At 41.6% G+C, this 18,029-nt stretch overlaps 1 protein-coding gene across 1 annotated transcript in view; it reads left to right on the top strand.

Moving 5' to 3' along the window:
- bcap31 (B cell receptor associated protein 31) overlaps positions 1 to 13,789 on the top strand; it is a 28,538-nt gene extending 14,749 nt beyond the window's left edge. Inside the window, exons 5-8 of the mRNA XM_080900148.1 lie at positions 1,567 to 1,702; positions 12,040 to 12,166; positions 12,296 to 12,396; positions 12,919 to 13,789. Of these exons, the coding sequence (XP_080756274.1) occupies positions 1,567 to 1,702; positions 12,040 to 12,166; positions 12,296 to 12,396; positions 12,919 to 12,945 (391 nt within the window). The 3' untranslated portion in view covers positions 12,946 to 13,789. The remainder of the gene's footprint in view (positions 1 to 1,566; positions 1,703 to 12,039; positions 12,167 to 12,295; positions 12,397 to 12,918) is intronic.
- Positions 13,790 to 18,029: the final 4,240 nt, after the last annotated feature.

The following is an 18,029-nucleotide window of genomic DNA, read 5'->3' as shown; positions in this document are numbered from 1 at the left end:
GACTAGTCGACTATCAAAATAATCGTTTGTGGCAGCCCTAAATAATAGTGAGACTGTTTTTTGGGCATAATCGATCAGAGTGAATGTGTATTGGGTCACTTTTGCAGCTCACAGAAACTGGTCAGTGTGTATTTGACATTTTGTCAGCGCTGTGTGTTGCTGGGGAAGTTTTACACCCTGAAAATAGCTGCAGGTTGAGTGTGAGTCAAACTGCACAGACAGAACCTGCTGGTTTCTGCTGTTTGTCAGAATGTTCCTGAATGCATCACCAATGAGATATTTACAACTGGCACATGGCTTCAGCCTCACATGATGGGGAACCAGCAGCCACGAGGTAACTGCTCACCGAGGTGGTAAATTTACCCCCAGCAAGCTTCACATCTGCAGGTTTTTTACAGAGTGAAGTCAGCTTCAAATTTCAGCGTCCTGTTACTCATCTCTGCAGGAGAAGCCTGATTTTACATTCCTGTGTTTAATGTTTCATTCAAATAGGTTATTCATAACAAAAACACTGAAACTAGGCAAACTGTTGTGAAGACTTAAAAAAAATGAATTAAAAGCAAAAGTAGAAAATACTATTTCAATTAAAATCAAATGCTAAACTGTCTGCTTGTTAACCTACTGTATGTGCACTAAAAGCATCTCAATACGTGTCATTTTGTCCACAACCAAAGATGGAGCAGGTGGGGATCTTTTCACATCAAAAGTCTCAGAGTCTGGAGTCTGATGTGAGCTGAGAGGAAACGCACGGTTCATACTTTCATTTTATTTTTCTGTCTGATAACTATGTTGGCAGAAGTGCTCTGAAACTTTCCAGCCCGCTCAGAATAAACTCTGGACTACTCCTTTAATCCAAAGCTGCAGCTCAGTGATTCTCTCCCACAACTTACATGAATGGGGGCAGATATTCAGTGTACCCGCCCGCCCTCCACCCACAGTGAGCTACAATTACATCACCGCCTGTCGACGCCACACACAGCACGAACGCCTCACACAGCACGCGGGGAAATGTCAGGGGTCACAGTGTGTTACTATACATGTATCCATGCGTGAAGCGACTCCTGACTTTGTGATGTCATAATCCCGGACCTCTTTACTGGGAACATGGTGATCCTGATCTGATGATTTCAAAATCTCTTTACTGCGTTGTTGCTTCTGTTCAGAAGCTGCGGTCAGATGACCTCATGCATGGTTTACTATTCCTCTTTAAAAGATACCTGCAGATATACTAGGCAACTCTGTTTTTAAGTAATTCAGCATTTATGTAATTTTTCTGTGGAAAATATAAATGAACCCCTGGAATCTGCTGCCCCTCTTTACCAGGAATATCTTGTGGTAGATGTTTTGTAAAACAGATCACTAGTTTTGGATACTCGATGGCTGGAATTCACAAAATTCAAAGCTCGTTCATTTGGAAGATATTTAATGGTTCTCCTGTGGGTACTGCCCACTCTCCAGGATGTTTACTGATGAGTTTCAGGTGATGCTGAAACGTTTATCAAATTAAAGGAGGCTGATAAGCAGTCTGTTTAGTGTGATCACATACTGATGTTTTGTCTGTTGCAGGTTGCTGCGTCGCCTGGCCACTCTGCTCTCCCAGCAGGCTTCACTCATGGCCTCCAACGAAGCCTTCAAGAAGCAGGCGGAGGGCGCCAGCAATGCCGCCAAGAAATACATGGAGGACAACGAGATGTTGCAAGAGGTGAAAAAAACACGCACACAGAGTTTTGAGCTTTTCAAGTTCTGCTGGTAGAAAACCAGTCGTCAGAGGTCATGGGTCACACTGCCGTAGGGATGGGTATCGTTTAGGTTTTATCCGATACCGGTGCCAAACCGGTACTTTTGAAACGGTGCCGGTGCTTAAACTGTGCTCAAACCGGTACTTAAAGAATGGAGAACACAAAATTGGTCCAAAAACCTCTCATGTTCAGCTGGTTTTTTTGTAAAAAGATAACAATGTTAGCCTTTTCTGCAGCTATGGGGCATATATGGTATCACTCTTGGCTGGAAGCAGTGCTTAAACAATGGAAAAAACACAAACTTTGTCCAAAACCTCTCATGTTTAACTGTTTTCCACTTTTTCTTTGGTCATTTTAGCCTTTTTGGCCAGGGTGAAGGGAGCATCTGCCATCAAACAAGAAGACAGCCGCATGTAACTACGACGGTGTTTGCTAGTTCACCTTACATGCATTAATGTAATAACGTGGTTAGCCTACTCAACGTAAATTACACCGTCGCCAGGTGTTTCATCAGATTCGAGGTGTTACCTCCTTTGACAGTATCACAGTATCAGCTTAAAGCACTTGTTGCTGCTGAGTTTGCATCTTTTGCTATGAAGTACAGCCAGACTTTGACCGCTTCGCCTTGGGCGTTTTTAATCTGTAGCTCTGCTCTAAAAGAACGTACGTACCTGGGCCCGCCTACTATCCTCGGAAACGTAAAATGATTGGCTAGAATCTAAAGTGTATCACAGTTCAGGGGAAAAAAAGCACCGAAAAAAAGCACCGAAATGTGCGCTGCTTTTCGGTCTGGTTACTACCGTTTATGTCAGACCCGGTGCCATCATGGCACCGGATACCGGTACCCATCCCTACACTGCCGTCATGGTGATATTTGGTAAAAATGGTTCTGTTCTGTGGTTGAGGATTGGCTGTTTCTGGAAGAGATGTCTTTCATAATAAAACTCCATCCAGCTTCACTGTTCTGCAGAAACTCCAGACTGGAAGAAGCGGATTCCCAAGTTTCAGTCCTGAGTTTTGGAAGAACAGACACAGCATGCCAGGCACATTTTATAGAGCAAGATACTCTAAAAGCAACTACAACAATTAAAAAATTTTGGGTGCCGCTCAGAGACGGGAAAAGGCAGTATTTTTAGGTCTGTGTGATTGAGAGGCAGACCCCACAGGAGCCATAACTTAATAAAAATGACTCCTGGGTTTCTTGAAGTGGTTGCGGTGGAGCATTTTTGTGCAGGAGACTGTTTGCTTCTCTTCTTTGGAGTTTAAACTTTGTCTTGTGAGCCAGTTATTGTTTTATACGGCTGAGAAGCTGCAGTTTGGCTTATCTCAGCTGCTTTTCCATTTTCCATCCCAGCCCTGACAGTTAAATTTTATCCTGCATGTTAGTTTCAATGTGTTCTTGCTCTAGTGCATCCTCTTTGTGCTGATTTCTCTAGTTGCACTCCTGTTTGATGCAAACACCACATGCTCATGACTGGAAGCGTCATCCTTCATCTGGAAATTGATTCAGCACATTCAGAGTTCAGTTTGAGTCACCACGCCGATTTGTACAAGGCACCAAATCTCTTTGCTTTTCTGCACCAGCATGGCAGATTTTGTGCTGTAAATCTCAGAAATGAGCCCTGAATTTTTTGTTTTCTCCTTCCTGCTTCACAATAAGGCAACACGTATCCCTGCAGGCATTATGGGATTTATTTCCTGCTAGTGTGTCCTTAGGCCTCTCGGGCCACAACCTCAGTGGATGTAACATTACAAGGCGAACTCCCAACTCTTGAGCCACGATCGCCCCGGGATACAGGTTCTCTCAGTAAAACATCAGCTGCTGGCTTTCAGTTTCCTCTCTAGAGAAAGTGTAAAGAGCTCAGAGTAGATCTGCTGCTCCTTGGTCACCTGACAAGGATGCCTACTAGAGCAGGGCGATATGGCCAAAAATATTTATCACGATATATATTTGAAAATTTGCGATAACGATATAACCGACGATATAATTGATGCGAGACAAAATACAACTCCACAACATTACTAGCGCAAAAAGACAACCTTCCATTTATTTTCACTTAAACAAGAAGCTGGTTTTTATGTACATTAAAACTTTATAAAAATGTAACAGTGCAAATGCAAATTCCTTGCTGAAAGTTTAACCAAAAGGCATTTCCAGTAGAAATGGGCTGACATATCCTGAGCATAACCATGTATAATATCCACTGAAGTTAAAAAGAGGTGCTTTGCAACATTAAACTGCAGTGTGCAGTACGCATTTTTCGGACCATAAGGTGCACGGGATTATAAGGCACATTAAGCGAAACAAGGCAGTCAGATAAATCAAACTTTATTAAACTCATTCTTCTTGCTTCCTCCACTTCTGTACCATTGATTCATTAATGTTGAATTCTCTGGCAGCTGCTCTATTCCCATGTTGTTGCAGTATATTAATGACTAACCTTCTATTGTGGATGGATTATCTCAGTTGTTATGGATTATCTCAGTTGTTCTCCTGACTGAAGTTTGGTCCGTTTACAGCATCCTGCCATGCGATTGCATTTGTCTCTAACTATCAGGCACGTTAACTTTTATAAGTGGAAAAGTGTTAGTGTTCGTCCTCCAGCTTCACTGTTTATGTTATGCTAACATAGCTGTGTCGCTAGCGATCACGTAGCGCATCATTATATAGCAGCTAGCCCAACTTCAGTAACCCTACAAACGTCACTGCTGTTTAGTTTCCCGTCTTCATTTATGTTGGAAGTGATAGCAGAGCTGTACGTTTGATTTTTTTTCAGAAATCTCTCAGTCAGAACATGCTATATCATGCTTGGGTAACTAGCGAAACTAGCGAGCTAACTTCCGCTAGCTTCCTGCTAACTTCTAACTCCGTTAAATGTAATAACTTTTGTTTTCATGGATGCCTGGAAGTTAAACTTTATAGTTACACCTGGTAAAGCAGCAATGCTGATCGTTTTATTAAAGATGAAAGAATTTAGACAGTTTTTAAACTCTCAGTGATGCTGCAGTGTTGTTTGACCTGAAGCATACGGAGTTTAGGACCCAGATTACTCCCAGATTTAAGAGCATCTTAGTCCGACAAATACGACAATAACGACGGCCGCTTGCATGTTCTGCAAAAAAATGTGCTTTGTCGTGTATCTGAAGGACAAACACCAAACCAGTTCCACATCACTGAAGTTGCACCATTTTTACAAACCAATTCTGGTTCATTTGTTTCACTCAACAATCGGCCATGTGCGTATGAAAACAAAGGCACTGCGCATGCGCGTTTTACTCCCATTCTATCGCGATATTTCATTTTCCTATCGTTGCCTAACATTATACCGGTATTACCGTGAACGGTATAATATGGCCCAGCCCTAATGCCTACTAAGTGAGGCATTTTAGGCGTGTTCAGCCGGAGGTGGCCCAGGACAAGCTGGAAGGCTCTGTGCCCCGACCCCAGAACAGCTGAGGTTATCGAAGTCTTTGCTAAAACTGCTGCTAAGACAGAAATGCTGACCCTGAAAATGTTTTTAGCATTTTTGCAGTGTCTCTTTTCTATCAGATGTTTATTTTTGATCACACGTTTAGTTTGAGATGTAGTTACAAGACAGGAACACTAGAGGGTGCTCAGCTAACAGTAACTGTGGTCCCTTCTACTGTTCAGTTAGTGCAGGGGTGCGGGGACTCCAGGCCTCAAGTTCTGATGTCCTGCAGGTTTTAGATGTGTCCTTGATCCAACACAGCTGATTTAAATGGCTAAATGACCTCCTCAACATGTCTTGAAGTTCTCCAGAAGCCTGGTAATGAACTAATCATTTGATTCTGGTGTGTTGACCTGGGGTGAGATCTAAAACCTTGAGGCCTGGACTTCCCCCACCCCTGAGTTAGCTGCTCACTGCAGCTTCACTTGCAGATTAACTAGCATGTAGTAGGTCTGCAGCACAGACGCTGTAGATGTTGTTTGTTAAAGAGAAATGTGCCGCTCACTGAGTGTCCTGCTTGAGTCATGATGATACACAGTAGAGCTGACTAATAACAAAAAATGTTAATCACTAACATTGAATTTGACTCGTGTTAGTTTAATAAGATGTAACCAAGTTAAAGTTGTAGCTGTTAAGCATTTAAAGCAAAGGGTAAACCAGCTGTCTGGTTAAAGTGGTATATTCACATCGTTTTAATTCTTGAAAAGTCTTTGAAAGACTAAATCTGAGTTTTGAAATAGTGGAGTGGTGCAGGGTTAGGTTTAGACAGGAGTTTGTTAGTTCTGGACAGATAGGGGTGCTAGCTCACTTTGTGCATTATTAAATTGAATCCCATCCTGGTTCGCTATCACAGTAGCCGGTTCTAATAGGTTTTCTGGCAGAAACCTCAATGATTGATAATAAGAGTTTATCAGGTGCTGTTCGCGCTTATACTGTGTTGTGCTTCGTATTCCCCCCCGCGCGCACGCACGCACGCACGCACACACACACACACACACACACACACACACACACAATCCATGTTTGACATTGTTTCATTTACCGTGTCCCAAGGTGAGGAACGGACAAACTGTCCATCCAAAGCAACGTTCCCGAGGTTGAAACTTTGGCAGTGTGTAAACTGTGGTAAAGGGTCCTGACGTTATTTCATCAAACCCCACTTCATCTCTGGGTTTGGTTTCCATGAATGTGTTTACACGTTCGACATTTCAGGAATATTTGGCGGCAGCGGGGATTTTTCTCAGTGACTCAACAAGGATTTTATAAACTCCCTTGAATGTTTCCCAACAACACGCTGATTGATCTCATCAACCAGAGAGGCAAAGTTCAGCTTTCTGGCAGCTGTGCAATAGGTAATAGTAAAATAAGAGAAAATGCATATTTTAAGATTTTTTTAAAAAGTATTCCAATGTAAATTATTGAGTTTTTAAATATATGACGTGGGCTGAGAATTGCCCTCATTGAGCATAAATGTTCTTTATGGCAATGACTGCAGTTCCGTAAATAACCACTCGAGGCAGGCTGTAGAAGTAAGTCAGTCCTCCCCATACAGCCCTATATTAAAGTGTCCAGCTTTACAGCAGAAACAGAGAAGTGCTGCAGACGCAGTTTTGGCCAAAGGGGACAGGTTTCTTCTTTCATAACTCTGTCTGTTTGTTTGTTTGTTTTAAATAAACCGTCATGTTGGAAGTGGTGAAACTGCTGTGATTGACACAAGCAGCTGTAAGCCTCCCTTCTGCTAATTGCAGTCAGAGTGTTGATGTTGAAGTGGTCCCGTCTTTTGTCTTTTATGCCTTCTTTCTCAGTGACTGTGATCAGAAAGTGTCAGATGCTCGTCGGAGTGAAAACTAATTCATCTCATTTTCATTTCCAAAGTGTACTGTTGTAATGGGCTTAGGGAAGTCATAATGTTAAAAACAATAAGACAGCAGTGATATTTAAAAATGATATGTTATACTTTGATTCTGGCCTTTTTTTTTAAATCTTAAACTCATCTAAGAGTCAGTAATACAAAAAAGTTTAAATGAATCGGTGACAACACTAATAAGTAAAAACTTGATGTTATGCTCATGTGTTCACAGGTTTGAGTAGGCCACAGGAGATTCTCAGATTTCATAACGAGCTGTGGTCGTCTTTTTTTTCTTTTTTTTGTTAGGATGTTTTGCTCCAAGGAGTCTTCTCTTAAGACCCAGCGCGTGTGTGTGTGTGTGTGTGTGTGTGTGTGTGTGTGTGTGTGTGTAGCCCCAAAGGTCAAACGTACACGTGGAGTTACAGGAAGACGCAAGTGGTCGTGCAGCACTCACTGATTTGTCAGGGTGGAGTCACTTTACTGCAAACACAGTTACACAGGTCACAGTTTACACTGAGGGAGGTGTGTGTGTGTGTGTGTGTGTGTGTGCCTGTTTAGATGTCTTTGTGAGGACTGAAAACTGTAATGTTGCGTTACTTGTGGGGACCAACGTTCACTTATGAGGACAAAAGTGCCCGGCATTTTTGAAACTCAATGTGGCTTTAGTGACAGGGTTACAATTAGGTTATGGTTAGGTAGGTCAGGCTAAGGGTTAGGTTTAGGTTGGTGGTTAGGGTAAGCGACTAAGGAAAGAATCAATGAGATGTCCTCACTAAGATATCAAAACAAGAGTGTGTGTGTTTGTGTGTGTGTGTGTGTGTGTGTGTGTGTGTGTGTGTGTGTGTGTGTGTGTGTGTGTGTGTGTGTGTGTGTGTGTGTGTGTGTGTTACTGTAAAGGCCAGTAAGATGATCCTGGGCACCTGCTCTGCTCCATGTAATTACGCAGAGGGACTTCTAACTACTAACTAATGTCGAAATTGCAGATCTGAGATCATTTATTTGCTCTGTAAGATCTTTTTTTTCCCTGTGGGTCCATGAAGCAGGCAGGATTTTCTTTAAAAAAAGAAACCTATTTTGAGTTATTTTGTCTTTGGTTTGGTGTAGACAAAGAATTAACTCAGCAAAGAGTTCAAGGTCGGTGTTTATCAAACACGAGAGGAAGAAATTGCCAAAAGTCCTCAGAGCGTTGCATTCCTGCTTTTGTTTGTAGCAGCAGATTAAAAGCTTTTATCCTTTCCCACTGACAGAATTTTTTAGAGGGAGTCCTGAGCTGAGAGGAGCTGCAGGAGGTCACATTCTTGTAGAGATAATCTATGAGGGCAAAGCCTGGCACAGAGACACAGAGGAGGGCTGTAGCACACTCCTGCCAGCAGTCTCAATGTTAATGTGCTGTACCCGAATACAGGAGAGAAAGGGCTGTTCCCACAGGCAGTGAGTGAAAGAATAAGCAACAAGCTGATTAGCTGCCAATACATGTAGCTGTCGATGTGTCACAGCCGCCCCGAAAAACATTCAAAGCGCTTCTTTGGGCGCTGGTGTCTGCTGCTGTGTTCGCTGTCAGAGTGATCCCACACTGCTTCAATAATGTTGAAGTTCAGGCTCTGGGGAGGCCAGTCCCTGCCTGATGGTGTTGTGTGTTTTTTTTAATATCCCTATGCTTTGTTTGGGATCATTGTGAGGCTGAAAAATGAAGATTTGCCATTCAGAGACTTGCAGACGCTCACTGTTGCACCCCTCTCCTCTGTACATATTGATGAGCAAAAATGTAAAATGTGACTCCTTACTCCATAAGATGTGTTTTTGCTGACTCTCAGTTCAGTGCTTGTGTAATTTGGAGTACCTCTCCCTTCTCTCCTGGTTTCCCCTTTCCTAAGAACAGCTTCCTGAAAGCGTCCATCTACTGAGACAGTTTCAGATGAGGAGGTTTTTTTCTGTTTCTTTAAGACTTCCAGCTCCTCTCCATCTGCTCTGTATAGTTCAGTGTCTTTTAGGTTTGTCGCTTCTTATTTTGTCCTCTACTTTTTTACGGTTTTCACATTGATATTTATTTATTCATTGTAAGGACACAAATGAATGAAAAAAGCCAATTTCCTGAGACCATAATGTGAAAGGTCTTGAGAAAGCCAGGAGAGCTTTGCCTAATAGCACTTTAAAATATTACAAGATCGTCTGTCTCCTTTGAAGCAGATTATAAAGAAATGGGGAGGTGGCTCAAGACTTCTGGAAAACACTGTATTTCCTTACAGTGATGTTGTGACATAAAGCTCTGCTGGACAGATACAGCACTGTTTGACCCTAAACTTACTCAAGCTGTGTCATGTCAATGACTCAAAAATACTTACTAGCAAAATTACAAGAGAGGAAATTAATTTAATTGAAGGGCACAAAATAAATCAGTTCAATTAGATTTATAATAGCATCAAATCAGTTGTCTCAAAGCGCTTTATACTGTAAGGTCAAGACCCTACAATAATTATAATAATAACAGTAATAATGATACAGTTGGAATTTTTTCAAAAGTGTATTTTTAAAACTAAAATGTTTTGTCACAGCTAGTTTAGTTCACTGTAATAACCTTGTTAACCTCCTATAATGCTTGCCTTTTTATTTTTACATCTGTTTCTACATTTTAAAAAAGCTGCTCGTGTTTCACTTTTACTGTAAATTTATGGTTTGTGACTCGACCGCTCGCTGCTCTGTGATCTTTGGTGCGTCGGTCTGATGACATCGTGCCATCGGGTTCAGTTCAGAGCAGTGAAACCAGGGTTTATGGCCTCGTCAGTTAAAGGACTAAAGCTCAGCAGCTGTTTAACTCCGTCACACTGAGCGAACACGCCAATGCGTCGGTCTGACAAACTTATTGATGCTCTGAATATTTCTCAATTAGGTTCTGTCTGTTTCCAGCTTACAGCGAGTCACAGGAAGATTTTCCACAGTCTGCTTTAAAAAAAAGAAAAAAAAGAAAAGGAATTACAAAACTGATCGAATGAATTATGAAATGAAATAAATCCAGTAATCCTCATGACTCCAGTTCCTTCCTCAGCAGAAATGGAAACTGAAGATGTCACCACCACTTTGGTCACACACACACACACACAGTGATGGTTTCATAATGCAGCGTGAATCAAATTTGAAAATGTTTAAACGAGCACGAACGCTGATTTTCCTCACGTCACCCTGCATGAATTATTGTTCTTGAGTAGTTTGGAGTAGGGCTGGGCGATATGGCCTAAAATCCATATCACGGTATAATTTGAAGCATGTGCAGTAACGATATATATCGCAATATATTCTTTTCTTCTGTATAACGTATTTTCCACACTACAAGGCACACTTAAAATCCTTTAATTTTCTCAAAAATCGACAGTGTGCCTTATGTAGGAATCTGGTTGTGCTTACTGACCTCGAACCGATTTTATGTAGTACACGGTGCACAGAAATCTATCAAAAAATATTTAGTACAACTTTGGTAAGCTATGAAGGCGCACCGCTTGATGGATTGCCGGAGCGTTACGGCTACCATAGTCAGGAGGCTTGTGGAGTAATCCAAAACTCCGTCCGCTTCAGGTCCCAAAGTCAAACGAACTCTGCGGCATCACTGAGAGTTAAAAACGGTCTAAATTCTTTCATCTTTAATAAAATGATCAGTGTTGCTGTTTTACCAGGTGTAACTATGAAGTTTAACACCCAGGCATCCGTGAAAACAGAATTTATTAAATTTAACAGAGTTAGAAGTTAGCAGGAAGTTAGCTCGCTAGTTTCCACCTAAACATGACATAGCATGTTCTGACTGAGAGATTTCTGAAAAAAATTAAAACGTACAGCTCTGCTATCACTTCCAACATAAATGAAGACAGAAAACTAAACGGCAGTGACGTTTGCAGGGTTACTGAAGTTGTACTAGCTGGTATATAATGATGTGCTACGTGATTGCTAGCAACACAGCTACGTTAGCATAACATTAGCACAGTGAAGCTGAAGGATGAACGCTAACTTTTTCCCACGCGATAAAAGTTAACGTGAGGGTCTCTGGTGGTCAAGGACAAATGCAATCGCATAGCAGGATGCTATACACGGACCAAACTTCAGTCAGGAGAACAACTGAGATTATTCATCCACAATACGAGGTTAGTCATTCATATACTGCAACAACATGGGAATAGAGCAGCTGCGAGAAAATTCAGCATTAATGAATCAATGGTACGGATGTGGAGGAAGCGCAGTTTTTGCTTTCCCCGTATTCCAGAACTGCTTTGCCTCTTTGCTATTACTGTCGCCGGCATGATTTGCAGATGATGTTGTTTTTATCCGCCGCAGCTTGATGACACCATCAACTCATGGTAGAGCGGTATAGTCAAAATCTCTACCGTTGGCCAAATTTATATCGTTTCTACCATATATGGTTTATACCGCCCACCCCTAGTTTGGAGGAAATGCAGTTTGCTGCAGACGGGTCGTTAAGATTTCAGCTGCTGTTATTTGTTTTGTTTTTTGTTGGCAGTGTTAAATTAAGTCAACGTCTGGCTCATAAGAGTCAAGCGCCACTTTCTAACGAACTCCAAATTCACTTGTTCTCCCAAAATCTCCGTTAGTCAGCATTTCAGAAGTTTTTAAAGTGGTCAAGAATCTGTGGTCAGCCCTTAAATGCAGGCTGCGAAGTAGGAAACACAAAATATGTGTCACTGCCAAAACCTTCAGCCATGACCGAGCTCCTGATGAATGAAAAGGTCAGGTATGGACCAATGAGCACAGTTGTGGTATAAAGCAGTGGTGCACAGCCGGTGTGTTGCTGTAACGGTTCTCTGGACTCAAACTGGGTCAAAAGTTTGGAGTTATCTGTGTCAAACGGAAAGATTTCAAATATGCATTAGGCTTCTTTCAGCTCTCTGGAGACTTTCAGATCTGCACCAGAATTTAAATGGCAAACATCTGGCAGATGTTAAAGGGCTCCTTTTTTTAAAAATATTGTTTGTTTTTCTAGAAACTGCGTGAGGCTGGTCTTGAGCTGCCGGAGGCTGGGAAGAAAGGACCAGGACCACAGGAGGAGAACAAGACTCTGAAGGAGGAGGTGAAGAGCCTGAAGGAGGAGCTGGAAGCCACCAAGAAAGGTAAGGTGGAGGAAACGCAGTCAGTAGGTAAAATCCACAAGAGATGAGGAGGAGAAGAAGTTAAAGGAGGAAGACTGAGACAGAGAAGATGAGATCTGAGTGAAAATGAGAAATCTGTTTGTTTCACAGCTCTGCAGAAGTCGGACAACGACGTTCGTGCCATGAAGAAGCAGTCCGCGAACCTGACGGTGGAGTACGACAGACTGCTGGAAGAGCACAGCAAACTCCTGGTAACACACACACACACACACACACACACACACACACACACACACACACACACACACACACACACACACACACACACTAAAATCTCCAAAACAAGAATTTAAAAAAGAGGCAAAAGCATGCAGGAACCAAGGCACAGAGCCCCCTGACGGCCCTCGTTTAGAGTCATTGCTTAAACATGCATTCACTTCTATTATCCACCAGGGGGCGATACCTGAGGTTGCAAAAGAGAGGTTTCTGGTCCTGTAGAGGTTAATGGGAGAGATGGCCCTTCGCGCTGACCTCTGTAAACATTTACTGATGAGTTGATGAGCTCAGTCACTCACTGGAGGCCATAAATAAAATACTTAGTCCTCTTTTCTTTAACGTTGGTCTGAAAACGAGGATTATCCAGGATACACGGAGCGGAGGGCACAGCGATATTTAGCGTGTGTGTGAGATCAGTTACAGTTACAGCAGCTCATGACATGGTTTGGCTGCATGTTGTCATGGCGATCAGCTGTTTTTATGTATTTTATCCGCAGGCGAAGAGCGACAAGAAATCAGACTGAGGAGGACATCGACGGTTCCCGGCTTCTTTCATCTTCATCACCGTCCTCAGTAAACTGTCTGCTGCCTCTGCTTCCACCTCCGCGATGTGATGTCACCGACTTTTGGGCCAGCTGACATCACCAATGGCTGCGATTGGTTAATCAGACTGTCTGAGCTCCAACATAAGAATGTCGGTTTACTGTCAGACTTCCTGTGTCACTGTTTACACCTCTGAAGTGTTTCTGTTTTTCTCTCTTCTGTCCACTTTGCTGTTTAAAGGCCAGCTTTGGGGTTCTGTTGTCCTTTAAACAGCTGACCTTTTCCTTCACTTTCCATAAACTGTTTTCTTCTGAGGACATTCCCTGATTAACATTTTTGGAGCAAAGTAAATCCAAACAATGAATCCTGTTCCCTGCAGGAAAAGATCATCTTCATTCCAAAATAAAAGCATTTAGTCCTCTCTGCACATTCTGGTTTAAAACATGCTTAAAAAAGTCCAAAGGATGTCTGTGCCGTCAGATTTCCTTCTTTCTTAAACTGTAATTTCCATCGAGACTCTTGTGAATATGAATGTTTGGAACTGCAGCAAAGATCACTTATTACGAGCAAAACAAGACTCCGGCGTCTCCCCTGGTTTCTTCTTCTGGTTTGCCTGAACTCTGCCTGAACTCTTCGTCACTGTTAGCCGTGTGCTGAACACACACTTTAAATTTTGGAGCTGTTTGATGCTCCACTTTCGGTTATTCATTACAAAATGTTAAGAAAAGAAAAGGCACCCGTGTCTGTTCTGCTTGTGTGGTGTGATCAGATTTTTGTTGTGTCTTTAATGACGTGTCACAATAAACATGGATGATTTCAACAACAGTAAGACCCCGTGTGGTGCAAAAGGGTTTGATATGTCAGGTTTTTATAGGCTTAAAAAAAGGAAATTAGTGATAGGAGGAGGGCTGATGATCAGCTGATCATGAAACCATTTTTTTTTCTTTGCTTGAAGGAAAAAGTGCGTTTATCTTTGAGGATGGATCAGAGTCGCCACCTTATCCCTCTTTAAAAACACGAGCAGGTTTTTTTCTGAAAAGGTTTAATCATCATTTTTCTTGTTTATGTGGAACTTCTGGTTTCTTGGCTTTTGTTGGGGGAAAGTGGACGCAGCTTTCACCTCAGTTTACCGTTTGGCTGTGGGTCGATTTCTGATCGTTCTCATGTACGAGCGTCACTTCACGACTTTACTCGGGTTTTGTTTTTGCGTTTTAATTCTCATGAGGTTTATTCTGCAATTAATGGCACTTTTTAAAATCACATTTTTGATATTTTAATGCATTATTTTGTTCTTTCATCTCATTTTGCCACATTTCCACTTGGACTATTTTGAAGCCTTTTCTCCTTTAACCGCAATTAAAGTGCGTTTAGTCTCCAAATCTCAAAGGCTGCGTGTCTGAGTGACGTCACAGAAGGAAAAATATTTTCTGTTTGAATTCAACCATATTGTGACCGCTCTGTTGACATGGGTTAAGGAGCGATCCCCTAAATATTAATATGTAAAACAAACTGTTCGTGGTGATGGATGAAAGTGTTTTATTTAATCACCTACAATTTATCTGGAGTTTTTCTTTTTACAGTAATTTTTTTTTTTCTTCTGTTAAACCCACAATGAACAAAATGTTCTTTAATTTCTTATGAAAGCTTCTGTCGTCTATTTTATGAGTGAGGCTAACTTTTTTTTTTTTTTCCTCCATTTGAAGAAGAATTTGAACTTTATGGCCGTATACTTTAATATCATTAACATAGAATCACTCGTGGGTTTTTTGATGCAGTGAAACGTTTCACTCTATCTTTCCTGTAAAAAATAGAATAAATTGTTTCTCCCAATGGAAAAAATCAAATTCAGGATCTTAGTAAAATGGAAAACGTCAAAACTTTCTCATTCTGATTCTAAAGGAGTCGGAGGTTTTTCAGAAGCAAATAAAATTTGAGGAATGTTTCCTGGAAGTGATCTGGAAGCAGACCCTGTAAGTTGAAGCGTTACCACCTCAATCAGTGGTTTAAGATCTGCTGCATGTGTTTGTTCTGTTTCAGTCACAACCTTCAATAAACTGACAGAAACTCCGACAGCCCTTCATCAGGACGATTATATTCAGATCAAACTTTGTGTCGATTCTTTTTCTTTCTCGTGGCTAAACTTGGTGTCGCATCTTCACCTCCTCTTCACACTTAAAAAGGCAGCTGTTGGTCTAAATGGGCGTTTGGCATTAGAAACTGGTTTGAGCCGCACGGCCGAGCCTTCCCACCGTCCCGCTGGCTCATCTTTCTCCATAGATTATCCAGTATTTCTTGTCAGCTGCTTCCTGGAAGTTCAGACTGTGTTTGAGCCGTTCAGGCCTCAGTGAATATTTATAATGATCAACAGACCTGCTGCTTTCATGGCCACAGTGCATGCAGTACAGCAGAGGATTTGAAAGAAAATCTGATGTCCTGCTGGTTGAAGATCTGGTGTGTTTCGTTAAATATCATCTGATTGAATCCCCTTTAACATGGACTGTAGCCTGCTTTACTTTTCTTAGATGTTTCTTAAACACATCACATGACCACAGGAGGACAACAAGACTGATCACAGTCATAAAGTTACAGTTTGGAAACGAGGACAGCTATAAGGATATTCTGCCATAAGTCTAAACCAAAGACTAAGTGAAAAACTGATCGGAGTAAAAACATTTTCTTAAAAGTTTGTGTCTGTTTCAGGGTTTAGGTTTGATGGGATAGAATTAGGTTCAGCGTACAGGACTTGGCACGCAGTTGTGGTTGAAAGTAGAGTTAAGAAACTTAATGTGAACAAATGTCCTCAAAGATTTGGGCTTCTCCTCAGACACACAGGATTTTGCCTCATAACACTGACACAATAACTGACAGATGGCCATACGGTGATCTGTTAAATACGAGTGGAATACTGGACTTTTTGGGCTGAGCCTCTGACCATCCATCCGTCTTCTTAACCGCTCGGTGTCTACTTGAAACCTTTTTTTTGTAATGGACTGAGAAACGTTGTGGGGTCTCTGTGAAAAAGTTCGAGAACCTAAATGAACCTAATAAGTGTGTATTTTGGACTGAGAGGTGAAACCTGAGTACCAGGACCCTAATACAAACAAATATACTACCAAAAGTTTATTTTCATGAATATTTAAATTGTACATTCTTCCTGAAGGCATCAAAACTGAACGAACACATGCAAAAGTACGGAGCAAACAAAATAAATCCTAAATAAGTCTTAATATGTTTTATATTATAGATTCCTGAAAGTAGCCGCCCTTTGTTTTGTTACCAGCGCTGCAAACCCTTGAACATCTCTCAGTCAGCTTCATGATGAAGTCACCTGAGATGGTTTCACTTCACATCTGTGCTTTGTGCCTCATTTGTGGTATTTCTTGCCTTCTTAATGAGGTTGAGACCATCAGCAGTGCAAAAGTCCGGTTGGCAGACAGCTGACAGCCCTGTTTGACAACTGTTAGAATTCAAGAACTGAAGTTCAGTCGGTCCAGGAAAATTCTTAAAACTTTGAATGAAGCGCAGTTTATGACCTCAGACACTAACTGAACTGAACTGAATAAAACATTTAGTCCTTTTTTTCTATGCTGGTCTCCAGGATCAACACATTATTGAGTGGAGGGCACACCGACTTAAAGGTATATTTAGCAGCTGCTCGACGTGTGTGTGTGTGAGTGTGAGAGAGAGAGAGAGAGATCAGTTACAGTCAGGCTGAGCTTCTAAAAGCGTTTTCAGATATTTGATTTGACACTTGAAGCTCAACAGATGCAAAGTGTCATTTTATATTCACACAGGTCACCAGTTGCACTCTGTTGGCAGATTGAATTACAGATGTGGCGCACAATATCTGAGTAAGAAGAGCTCTGTGATGATCTGGAATAAATTTGGATAACAAAAGGAAAATAGATCAAAATTTGTCCGAGTGGTGTTTGTCACCCCCAAGTCGAACCAGTTTAACGCCGTGTCCCTTGTGAGAGTAAATGGATGACACAGTTTGGCTGCAATTTACTGAAGCAATCAGCTTCAATAAGCTTAAATAAAATAATTACACACAAAAAAACATCTTCAAATCAGTGAAGTCATTAGAAGTAGACCATGATTGATTTTAATGGATCATTGAGGCAAGCGTACGTACACCCAGAGTTTTAATATTTTAATAATGTTTTAATATTCCATTACCTTACCTAAACAATTTAGAGGTCTGCTTCTCAAACTCTTTCTGAAAATCCTGATTTTAAATCTGATTATGATTGGAGTGGCCGTCATGGATCGGCTCGAGATAGTTTAAAATATATCAAGCATCCAAAGCAATTGACAGTGCATGAGAGTGGGGAAGAAGAGAGCACAGACAGGGTGGAGTAGGTGGAGACAAGTGTCTGGAGCAATTTGTTACAGAAGGGTGGCAGCAAGAGTGGAGCAGAGGTTTACAAGGTGGTAGAGAGACCTGCTGTGATAAATGGTTTGGACATAGTGCACTGACAAAAAGACATGACGTCGAGCAAGAGGAGGGACAGGGCAGGAGGAAAAGAGGAAGACCGCAAACATTATGCATGGATGTAGTGAAGAAGAGCATGCAGAGCAGCCAAAACAAGTCCTTCTGCAAACTTTTATTTTCCCCACAGAAGTCGGATTCATTGAACTTCATTCATTCTTAATTCTATATTTACTCTCCCCACCTGTGGGGGCTGTATGACCCTCAGTTTAAAGACCTCTAGTGTAATAAATAAAACCTATTTTATGTGGGAAATTGTCGAAAATGGAAGATTTCACAACATGATATGCACTACCAGAAAGTGAGAGACTATGGAGCACAATGGGAGAAGAAGGAGACTTACAGGTGAGCTGTTCAGCACTGAAATGGGCCAATAACCAAACTCAGTACATAAAGCAGGGGTGGGCAACTCCAGGCCTCAAGTGCCGGTGTCCTGCAGGTTTTAGATCTCACCCTGGGTCAACACATCTGAATCAAATGTCCAGTCCATTAGCGGGCCCTGGAGAACTTCAAGACCTGTCGAGGAGGTAATTTAGCCTTTAAATCAGCTGTGTTGGATCAAGGACACATCTA

The sequence above is a fragment of the Rhamphochromis sp. 'chilingali' genome, assembly GCF_963969265.1.
Source record: "Rhamphochromis sp. 'chilingali' genome assembly, chromosome: 12".
NCBI classification, from domain to species: domain Eukaryota; kingdom Metazoa; phylum Chordata; class Actinopteri; order Cichliformes; family Cichlidae; genus Rhamphochromis; species Rhamphochromis sp. 'chilingali'.
This window is presented reverse-complemented; position numbering and strand designations above follow the sequence as displayed.